This window comes from Leptonychotes weddellii, chromosome 5 (genome assembly GCF_054177405.1).
Source record: "Leptonychotes weddellii isolate Sample4059 chromosome 5, ASM5417740v2, whole genome shotgun sequence".
Lineage (NCBI taxonomy): Eukaryota > Metazoa > Chordata > Mammalia > Carnivora > Phocidae > Leptonychotes > Leptonychotes weddellii.
In genome coordinates, this window is record NC_138373.1 from 150785521 (window position 1) to 150797041 (window position 11521).

Genomic DNA, 11521 nt, shown 5'->3' on the forward strand with positions numbered 1-11521 from the left:
GTGGGAAAACAGCAGTCCCAGGTGGGGGGTGTCCCGCAACAGCGTCCTCCAGAAGCCCCTGGCCCACTTGGGAAGGAGCTGCTGAATGCCCCCCCCTTTCACCAGACCGGGGCAGGGAGCCCTCTGCGCCCCCAGAACGGTGGGAGGGCTGCCCAGCTGGGGCCACAGCCACAGTGCTCCTGCTGAGGAGGCTTACTTGGGTTTCTTGACGTCGGTCATCTTGGTGTGCTCCCCAAACTCGCGCTTCAGGAACTCCTCCAGGGGCCCCGACTCATAGGGCCGCGAGCCCCGGAACACCTCATCCTTCATGCGAAAGTACACACCCCTCATGTAGGCCATGGACTTGCCTAGGAACAAGGTGGGGGAGACACGAGGGCCACGCCCTGCCAGCTGCGGGGGCAGGGGGTGGCAGCCGGGGACCGGCTTGTCTCAGGCACTTAACCCAGCCGGGGCTCCTGGGCCTCTCCTCGGCAACTTCCCACAGAGGCAGACTCCCCTTCAGCAGCCCCGAGGCTCTGCACGTCATTCTGTATTCACAATTTTGTATTCTCCTTAGAGAAGGGCCCTGAAAGTGTAAGAGCTTCTAAAGCTAATCTAGACCTACCCCATTTGGCTCAGAATAGAAGGACCAGCCCTGTCCTGTAGGCCTCTGAGGACAGGCAGGGTCAAAGGGGCAGGCTGCACCTCACTCGGGCTAGGGTTGTACAAGCAGGGTGCAGGGGGGCTGTGGAGTAGAGGGGTCTGCTATTACCAGAGGCTGAACTAGGTGACTTCTCAAATCCCTCCCATAGCCCCCGGGAGTCTGAAGAAGGAAGTGATCCTTTCTGGAGGAGGCTAGGACGTCCGCACCCCAGACCTCATGCCCCACTGGGCAGACACAGATCCAAGATAGCTTTTGTCTCATGGAAGGCAAGAACTGGAGACCAGAGAGGGGATGTGGGGCCCCTGAGGCCAGGGGAGGGAAGTCCCAGAAGACTGCTGACTAATAATCCTCTTCCCAGAGCCCCATGGGACGCTGCTCTCAGCCGCCTCCTGGCCTGGCTGCCTCATGTCCCTGACACCCTGAACTGCTGGGCCATGGCCTCCTCACACGGTCAATACCCAGATGCCTGCAGCTCCCCCATGGGACTGGGGCTCCCTGAGCGGGGGCATGCACCTGCCTCAGCCCCACCACCCCATTGCCCAGTACAGGCCTGGTCTGGGGGCCGCAGGGTCCTCTCCCCATGCCTTCAGACCTGGGGGGTGCACTGGAGAACCTGGAATTGCCAGGCACTGGGGCAGGGATGAAAGGTCAGGGAAGCCGAGGCAGAGGACCATTCTTGCCTGGGTGGTAGCTGGCTCTGGGAAGGCCCCCTGCAGGCAGCATCACGCAGCCCAGACAGCTCCACAAAGGGGACACTGAGTGGAGACAAGAACCACCTAGAAGCCTGCCTGGTAAGCGAGGCACCTCTGTCACCTCTGCGACGCTGTGATGCATGGGTGCCCTGTGGCCTTGGGACGTGCTGGTCTGGCTGTCTAAGGAAGTCCCGGCTGTCTAAGGAACTGTCCTAGCCCCAGCAACTCCATGGCTGGGCTCTGTGACTTTGGGGCACTCCTCTCCCCCCATGGCCTTAATTTCCCTGTGGGTAAACAGCGCATGCTGACTGGGGCTCTGGATTTCTGTGACTCCGTGGCTCCTCCTTCCTGAGCCCACCCACTGCACCCACCCTCAGAATGGCTTTCCTTATTTCCAGCCCTTCTGAGGCCCAGCAGGGCCTGCCTCACAAGGCTGTGGGGGAAGAGTGGTAGAGGTGACTGATGTAAAAATGCTTCGTACACGGAAAGGCTCGTTGTGTCCCCCATGGAGGGCAGGGCACCCAGCCCCAGCCCACCCCCCAGCCCTTCTCTTTCCAGCCTCGCACCCCAATGCCCTTAGCCGCCCCCACAAAGGGCTTCCAGGCCCTCCCCTCCCCAACGACCCTCTTTGCAAAGCTCTGAAAAGAAACTGAGTGCAATTGGAGGGCAGATCCCAACCCCACCGTGCCCTGCTCACACCACCCAGGGACCTGCCCTCACTGTGCAGAATGGCCAGGGTCAGGATGCCCCCTGTGCTCGTCCCCGCCACCCAGTCAAAGAGATCCTTGGTGGTGATGCCTGAGGCCTTCTCGATGGCGATGAGGAGCTGGATGATGACGAGGCCCTTCACGCCCCCTCCGTCCAGGCAGAGCAGGTGGTCGTGGCTGTGGTGGGGACAGCAGTGGGAGAGAAGAGGATCCCGTTACAGCCCAGCACTTTACGTGGGCCTGTGGCCCTGAACACCTGTGAGCACGTAAAGATAAGGCCCCGTGGAGCTTGCGTGCTACTGGGGCTTCTTTTTTTTGAGGGGGGGCGGCAGGAGCACAGTCAGTAAAGGAATAAACAGAGTATTTCAGGAGGGGAAAAGTGTAATTAGCAATAAGGAAAGGGGCCAGGTGCCACCTCAGCGGACAGCTGGGTCTGCCTCTCCCACTTGGTTTTGGGTGGGTGTGGATTCCCAGGCCCAGGCCTGCCCCGAAGCAGGTGCCTAAGAAAAGTCTCTTTGAATTAGACAAGGCTGGGGGGAAGGGCTGGTATCCTGCAGCCGGCCAGGAACGGCGGCTGGTGGAGAGGGTGAGGACCCTCTTCCCAGGTGGGAGCAGCAGGCGAGGAGGGGGGCAGGGAGGGAGGATCGTCTGTGTGCCAGGAGCTGTGAGGTGCTTCTCCCAGCGTGAATTCGCACAAACATCCCAAACCCCTTCGAGGCCGACACTCCCAGCTAGGAATGAAGCTCGGAGGTTAGGTGACCGCCCAGTCACAAGATTGGGAATTGATGCGGCCGGATGGACAGGGGCCTGCTGACTCCTGAGTCACCTGCTCTGCCACACGCCCTGACACGTCTCCACGGCCCAGCCATGCCAGGCTCCCTGCCCTGGGGAAGGGTTTCAGTCTGTGCTCAGACCCAGAAGCTTCCTTCTGGTCTCCTCATCCTTCCATCTCAGCTTAAATGTCACTGCTGAGAGAAGCCTGCTCTGATGCCATCAGCCCCCTCCAGCTCAGCCTGTTCCTCCTCCACCCACTTCCTTGGCGTACAGCACTTCTAGCTCCCATAAGCAAGCGTCTTGGTTCCCTCGGTCACTGTCTTTCTCCCGCACAGGATGGGATGGAAGCTCCCTGAGGGCAGAGACTGGCTCTGCTCTGGGCAGAGCCGTGTATCCAGTGCACTCAGGAGGCGTCGGCAGACAGCTGGTAAATGGAGGCCTGGGTGGCCCACCTCTCGGGTCCCCTGTTTTCCTGGACAAGCTGCCCAGCCCAGCAAGCCCAGAGGGTGGCAGGGGAGGCTGGGCTGTCACCGGAGGCCCACAGGACCCCTGACCAGGGAGGCCAGAGCAGACATGCGAGGGACCCTTCTAAGGATGCGGGGCTTACAACGGAGACATCAACCCAGACGGAGCAAGGCGGAGCAATGTGGCTCACAGCCCTGTGTGGGGAGGTCCCCACAGGGGTGTCCTGATTCTCGCCTCAGTCCTGCTTGCAGGGAGGGTACTCCGGCTGGGGCGAATTACCCTGATTCTGCTGGAGAATCTGCCTCCTCTCCTCTTACTGGCCGGGACAGGTCGGTCCTCCCTCTGGTACCCTCCTCAGCCCCTGCGCAGGTGTGTGCGTGTGCGTGCATGTACGCACGTGGGAGGCGCGGCGGCAGGAACCACCAGCATGCGGATGGGGCTGAGGTACCTCCAGGGTGCACATCACAGGGCGGCCTTGGAAACGAGTGAGACCTACTAAATGGGAGCCAACCCTTCAGGCAAGGAGAGGCAGAGCCACCTGTTGCTACCATGTGGCCCTAGGAGCAGGGGCTGTGTCTGCTGACTCAACGGCATTCTGTGCGCCCAGAGAGCCTGCAGCAGCAGGAAGGGCGTGAGCTCCGAAGACCCAGGCTCGAGTCTCTGCTCTGATGCTCACTATGTGACCTTGAGCAGGTCACTTCACTTCTCAGGGACTCAGGTCCCGCACGTGCAGAACAAGGGTCTTAATCCCTCCCCAGGCAGGCTGTTAGGAGCACGGGACAGTAAGAGCCAGAGAACAAGAAAGCAGCTCTATTATGGAAGGGAGAAAAGAGAGAGAAAGCACAGTCGATTCCCAGCACATTCGCGCTGGGAACTTGCCTTGCGTGGCAGACATTCTTTCTGGGCCCCAGGGATTGTCCTCAAGGACCAAGGCTTCTGCTCTTTGTGCCCATCACCCAGGCCTGCCTCCGAGGATGGGCCTGGGTGTACAGCAGGTGCTTGGGAAGCCAGCCCACCCACTAGCTCTGTGGGGGGAAGCAGGCCAAGGGGTAGGGTAGAGCCAGGGGAAGCAGGCTCAGCATCACAGAGGGGCTCTGAGTGATCTTCCCCAAGAAACCAGGACAAGGTCAGGAGGGAAGGGACAGGACTGCAGCCCCCTCCATCGTGTGACCCCCGAGCCCACATGGTCACTGATGAAAGAGCAGACCCAGGCTCTCTGAAGAGCCAGTCCCTTCTCTGTGAACTACAGAGGACACAAACTACCTCCCAGGGCCCTGGTGTGGACTAGCTGAAAGCCCCGAGCCTGCTGGAGGGCACCAAGCAGAGCCTCGTACGTGCGGTCTCCCTCCCGCCTCCACTTACGTTCGCTTCTCGTCCCTCATGGAGCTCAGGATGAAGGCCGGCTTCCGGGAGCGGGGGATGTGCACGATGTCCTGCAGTTCTGTGAGGCACAAGGTCCGGTGGGCCGGGGCCACGCGGGTGCTGGGTTCCCACCAGCCCTCGGGCCCTGAGAACAGCTGTGGGGCTGTGCCCTCCCCCGACCGCCCCTGGCAGGAGCACCTGCCTCCGGCCGCCAGCAAGGGCTCTGCGTCCCAGGACACAGCTGAGCAAGAGGCCACCAGGCTAGAATTCAGAGGGGAGCCCACCTCTCTGGGAAGTGCCCCCATCCCACCTGGAGAGCTCCCAGACTCTCCTCGACGCCTTCCTCCCAAAGCCCCGAAGCCCAAGCACCCCGGCCATGCCCTGTGCTTTTCAGTTCCCACAGCGCTTTCTCATGCATCGGGCAAGCGGAGCTGCTGACATCCATCATCACCAGAATCCTTATTCCCAATTGCCAGATGAAGCTCAGAGAGTGTCAGGGACTGACTCATCCAAGGTCATTTAGCCAAAAGGGCTGAGTCTGGACATTCCTTGAGGTTTAAGTCCATGAGTGAAGGGAGATAACCAACCACTCTCCAGATGCTGCTCATCCTGATCCCAGGTCTGGAAACTTCCTCAGTGGCCTCTCAGATCAGCCGCACCCACCACTCCCTCCGTGTTCTGCTCTGCGCCCCAAACCCCCACCCCCGCCGCCACCCGATGCGCTGGCTGCCCTCCCGCTGGCCCGGCACTGCCATGTCATCCAGCTTCTGACGGGCCCTCCCCACCACTGTGCAGAGTCTAGAAGGAGGAAAGCAGGAACGCAGGCTGCAAGGCAGAGCACCTCCCCCTCACCAGGGCATGTGGCCAGAGGGTGGGCGAGATAAGCGCGAGACTGACCAGGAGAGGCAGTGGACAGAGTGCCAGGGAGAGAGTAGTAAGGCCAGATGCATGTGTCTGGCCTGCAGCTGGGAAAAAGAGGGCACTAGGGCTACAGTGAACTGGGGGCTCAGCAGGCTCTGCGGCCCCTCGAGGCCCAGGGCATTACCCATCTGACGCTGCGCCCCAGGCCCACCATCCAGCCTGGCATGGGTGACGGCCTGCCTGTAAAATTGAGAGATAAAGATGGGGTGGGGGGGCAGGGCCTGGGTGGGGATGGGCAGGGGAGGGGAGGGGCAGAGCCAGAGGACCAACTGGCTGCGGGCTCTGCCTTCCCTGACTGCAGGCTAGGGTGGGCTATCCTGGCTAGGTGCTGGTGTCTGCTTCCACGGCAAGAGAGTAAAAAAAAAAAAAGCTGGTTTGCCAAGGATTGGTTTCTGACTGCCCTGTTCGGGGGACCCTACTCTCAAACAATCTCGGGCCCACAGAAAGTCCAGAGAACGGATACCATCTCCTTGGGGGCCATCCCCACAGGCACCAAGGACACACAGGGGCAGAGGCAGGTTGCCTGGCCATGTTCAAAGGCCTGTAGGTCACCAAAGGGGCCAGCAGGAGACATAGAGGCCCCAGGCCTGGCAGATTCTGCAGCGTGGCAGAAACACTCCTCATTGGAGCCAGAAGGCCAGGGGCTCTGGACCCCAAGAGCACTCATCACTGCCCACCCTGAGCTCCCAGGGCACAAGAGGCGGCCATGAAAGCACCCCCCTAATGGGTGCCCTGGGGATGCCCAGACCTGAGACCGTGTCCAGGGCATTCTCTCAGGAGACATGGACTGTGGGCCATTAGCCAGGGACCCCTGCCCCCCCAGGCCTCTGGGCTCTATGGGTCACTGGCTGCCTCCAGAGGCTGACAAATCCTGCCCCATCCTTCCTTGTTCCCTTCAACAGCTTCTACCCTGGGTCCCGTTTCCTTCGGATAAGGACTGCTCTGATCCCAGCACCTGGAGACCAGCTGGAGAGGAGGGAGCGTGGCAGGGGGGAGGCCTACCTAGGTTGTTTAAGCTGATCGGTGGGGGCTGAGATCTTTCCAGGGAGAAGAAGGAGTGATGTGTCGTAGTGGAGCACTGCTCCGAGGGGGCCCCTTGGGTGAGTGGGAGGCGGTAGTCGGCCCCTACGGTTCTCAGCAGAGTTAAGAGCGTCTTCCTGGTGACAACTAGTCATGGTTTGGGGAGGGGGAGATCGTACAGGATCACAAGTGATGTCAACATGCAAGTGAGAGGCCCCTCCTTTCCACACACGGCCCCTGCTCTCATCTATCAGGTGGCCTGGGTATGTGGGGGAACCGGACCCCCCGGAGGCCCAACCCTACTCTGACAGGGCGTGCTAACTCCAATCTGTTACAGACAAATAGCTTCCTGGGGCCTGGCAAGGCAGGGAGGTCGACCACAGAATATGGAAGAAGGCTGAGGTTGCCCAGTCCGAGTATTTGGGGACCCCTCTTTCCCTTCACTTCCAGTCAAGAAAACAGGACTTCTTGGGGCACCTGGGTGGCTCAGTCGTTAAGCGTCTGCCTTCAGCTCGGGTCATGATCCCAGGGTCCTGGGATCGAGCCCCACATTGGGCTCCCTGCTCTGCGGGAAGCCTGCTTCTCCCTCTCCCACTCCCCCTGCTTGTGTTCCCTCTCTCGCTGGGTCTCTCTCTGTCAAATAAATAAAATCTTTAAAACAAACCAACCCCAAAATTGGACTTAATTATATCTACTATAAACTATTTTAAAAATCTAATTTAAGGGATGCCTGGGTGGCTCAGTTGGTTAAGCATCTGCCTTCGGCTCAGGTCATGATCCCAGGCTCCTGGGACGGAGCCCCGCATCAGGCTCCCTGCTTCTCCCTCTGCCTGCCGCTCCCCCTGCTTGTGCTCTCTCTCTCTCTCCTTCTCTGACAAATAAGTAAATAAATCTTTAAAAAAATAAAATTAAAAAAAATAAAAACCTAACTTAAAAAGAAAGAAAACAGGACTCTCGCCTCCACATTCAGCAATTCTCAAAACCGCTGAATGGAGGGTCCCTTCCAGAGCTCAAAAGGGACCAAGCAGCCTGGGGGCATTTCCCCTCCTCTAGGAGAGATGCCGCAAGAAGTAACGCATGCATGCACACTTGCACACTAATAGCTACACACCCACAGCAACCTCCCCAGCTCCCCAAAACCCCCTGAAGGGGACCCAGGCTTCTGCTGAGGATGATCTGCTTTTTCCAGCCCTGATGCCAAGGCTCCCCAAGTGAACGTGCGGTGCATGCTGCAAGCCTGTGTGCACAGGGCACGCACATGTACTTGTGGAGGGCGGTGCATGCATTAACCCACGGTTGTTCCTGCAAGCGGTCCCATCGGTGAATTCCTCAGGAATGAGCAACTGGCTAACGCTACTGCATATCCTACCCACCTCCCCAGGAGTCCAGGCACCCTGAAGAACGATGGGGGCCGCACAGAAGAGGACACTGGTTTGGCAAGCCCCTTGGTGGGTTCGAACCATCTACCGGTGATGGCCCTTGTTCTTAGGCACAGAAAGCTTCCCCTCTCAGGCTCCCAGGTGCTCCTGGAAACCCCATGCAGGGAGCACGGGGGTGGGTATGGACAGGATGCTGGTGCCTGATGGCTGGGACCACCCTCTTCCCCAGTGCATGCACCCACCCACCCCTGCCCAACTCTGGTCCAGAGTGCAGGGCACTTACGTTTGCTGATCTTGGAAGCTATGAACGCAGGAGTCTCCCCAAAGTCATTTGGGGTGTCCACCTCTGCCCCAAACACAATGAGGGCCTTGATCATCTCCACATTGTCTTTCTGTTGGGGATGGATTAAGGGGAAAATGCAACAGCTCAGGGAAAGGAAGAGAAAAGGGACGCCAGCCTCGTTCACTTTGCCCATCAACTTGGTGGGCCTCTCATGGGCATGGGAGAAGATGCTGGAACCCTTCAGAACCCCTACCCACCTAATAAGCCAGGCAGAAGCTGGAAGTGACTCACCCCAGACCCCAGCCCCACCAGCAACTTCTCGAAGGAAGCAATGCATCTATGACCGCTGCCCCAGGAGCCATGGGGACACTGAGGCGTCAGCTGCTGATCACTTTCAGGAACAGCAGCAAGGGTGAGCAGGGAAAGGGAAGGCTGTCCTGCCCATCATGTCTAGGTGTCTTTCATGAGGGGTGACTGAGCACACATCCTCCCTGATGGCAGCCTGCAAGTGCAGCTTCTCTCCACGGAGCACTATGCATTTAACATCTGGAGGCTGGGCAGGGGGATGGGGGACATGGTTTCCCAGAACAAACCAATAAACTGGCTGCCAGGAGACCAGAGCTCTGGTCTTATCACCCCCCTCTTCCTGGGGCCTAATTTCCTTGCCCAGAGAATGAAGAGATGCATCTAGAATGCAGTTTTCCAAATGGTGGCTCATGTACATCAGGATTTATATGGACACAGCTAAGTACGCAAGCTTGAATCATTAGCTACGCATTTCTGCTTTGGTTTCCTTTCTTTTGCGTCACTGGTTTACCGCTTTCGGTAGTGATCGAACACTTCCTTCAAAATAAATTTAAGTAAGTTTAAAAGCAAACCAGCTTCAAGAAATGATTAAGTTCGTAACTGTAAACGTGGTTCATGAACGTGCCAAAAACTGTGAGGCTGGTCCGCAAGTACCTGCTTATAGAAAACAAGGGACATCGGCAGGGGCTCCCCGTGAACATGTGATACCCTCTAGAGGGTTCATGAGGGCCACACTGTTTTCACAGGGGCGCCTGGCTGGCTCAGCTGGAAGAGCATGCAGCTCTTGATCTCAGAGTCTTGAGTTCAAGCCCCATGTTGGGCAGTAGAGATTACTAAAAAAAGGTAAGTACACTTAAAACAAACAAACTCTGCTCTCATAAAAAAATCAAGATGTTTGCTTTTTGTGTTGTACTGACTTTTGCACCAATCGTGTAAAAACAGTGATGGATAAAGCTGCCTGGGCCTCAGCACAACAGTCGCATCAAACTAATACTCGCTGTGGTTTTCCTCTCTGCTGCTCGTTCACAGTAAGTAATCAACCAATTAATTAAAAAGCCAGTTTCCCTCAGGAATGTCCTTCATGAATCAGTACGAATTAATTTTATTAAATTTTGACACTGTTTACTCCATGTCATAAGATGGAGAGAAACTGGGATGCCTCGGTGGCTCAGTTGGTTAAGTGTCTGCCTTTGGCTCAGGTCATGATCCCAGGGTCCTGGCATCGAGTCCCACATCGGGCTCCCTGCTCAGCGGGAAGCCTGCTTCTCCCTCTGCCTGCCGCTCCCCCCTGCTTGTGCATGCTCTCTCTCCCTTTCTGACAAACAAAATCTTAAAAAAAAAAAAAAAAAGATGGAGAGAAAGCATAGGTATTTCTGTGGCATGCTAAAGCACAACCGTTATCTTGAGGAAAAGCATGGATGCAGTTGTTTGAGTTGTGAGCAGAACCATGCTTTTTTTCTTGGAATGCCATTTTTACTTGAGATCATGACTGATGAACTACGATGGGTCAACCTTGGGTATTCAGAAGACGTTCTCAAAAACGAATGCAGTGAGCCTGGCACTTCGAGAAAAACACCTGACAATATTTTGTGCCAATGATAAGATTCAAGTTTGCAAACAAAAATGGGAATTCCAGAACACTTTTATATGCCACGGGGGGCTGACAGCTTCGCCAAACTGAAAGACTCTTCTGATGAGATCGGTGGGGATATTTACAAATGTGGGATTTTGATACCATACAACGAATTGATTCAACATTTCTATGCATGCACAGTGAAACAATATTTTCCAAGGATGACCTGAAATCATGCATGGGTAAAAGATCCATGCGGAGTACAAGAGATATCAATGGAATAAAGTGTTTAATGGAACAAAGTGTGAAAAGTTCATGGAGATGGTTGTGGGGCCCGCTAGGAATCGACTTGTCAGAAACTACCCCTTGTCCAGTTTAGGTGCAACATTGAAGAATATTCATGATTCTCTGAAAAGGCGCAACTGTGTATCTTTTCCAACTACGTATCTATCTGAGCCCAGATTTTCTTCAAACCCTCCAACATATATTCAACAACATATTGCAACAGAATAAATGTAGCAGAAGACAGGAGAATCAATGTGTCTTCCCTGAGGCCAGGCATTAAAAAGATACGCAAAAATGTAAAATGATGCCAATTCTTACTGACTATTTTTTGTTTTGGAAAATAAAGTTGTTTTTCATAGAAATGTTACTTATTGGGGTACCTGGGTGTCTCAATCAGTTAAGCGTCTGCCTTCAGCTCAGGTAATGATCCCACCAGGGTCCTGGGATTGAGCCCTGCATTGGGCTCCCTGATTGGTAGGCAGTCTGCTTCTCCCTCTCCCTCTGACCCTCGTCCCTGCTCGTTCTCTCTCTCTCTCTCTGTCTCAAATAAATAAATAAAAAATAATCTTAAAAAAAAAAACAGAACTCATTCTCTAAAAAAAAAATGTTACGTATTGAGGTTAGACTGTGGTTGGTGAATTGTTATTTTTAAATGAATATTCTGAAAATTTCTTATTTTTAATCTCCAATCTAGTAAATATAGATAAAATCCAAATAAATGAAAAGTCTTTGGGATCTTCAATAATTATTTCTTAAAGAGTATTAAGGGACCATATAAACCCAAACTTCTGAGAACAGATGAACTAGATAATTCTAGGAGCTCCTTCGGTGCTGAAAATGGCCATGATTTTATTTACGGTTTCCACCTCCCAGGCAACAGTGTCTCCACCACGGTTATGGCCTTTGGTATAAAACAGGATGTCTTTGAGTGTGTCCTCAACCTACATCTTTTAGAGTCCCAGATGCCTCTGCAATTCCATCCCTTAGAGATCTGTTGAACATACTTATGTATACGTGCTATTGCTACGGAATACGGAACACATACACACACGTCAGTGGTGAATAACATCCCTCCCCTGCATTTAATATGTTCATGCTCTAGTTGTCTATC

The 11521-nt window shown here is 55.3% G+C and overlaps 1 protein-coding gene across 6 annotated transcripts in view; it reads right to left on the bottom strand.

The window, feature by feature from the left end:
* PLA2G6 (phospholipase A2 group VI) overlaps positions 1-11521 on the bottom strand; it is a 56097-nt gene that overhangs the window by 13093 nt on the left and 31483 nt on the right. For 5 of the 6 annotated variants that reach the window (XM_081822437.1, XM_081822433.1, XM_081822436.1 and 2 more), the window contains 5 exons: positions 8247-8355; positions 6567-6731; positions 4644-4722; positions 2056-2219; positions 197-347 (listed from right to left, as the gene is read on the bottom strand). In XM_081822437.1, the coding sequence (XP_081678563.1) occupies positions 197-347; positions 2056-2219; positions 4644-4722; positions 6567-6731; positions 8247-8355 (668 nt within the window). The remainder of the gene's footprint in view (positions 1-196; positions 348-2055; positions 2220-4643; positions 4723-6566; positions 6732-8246; positions 8356-11521) is intronic. The other variant, XM_081822438.1, reaches the window with a different exon arrangement.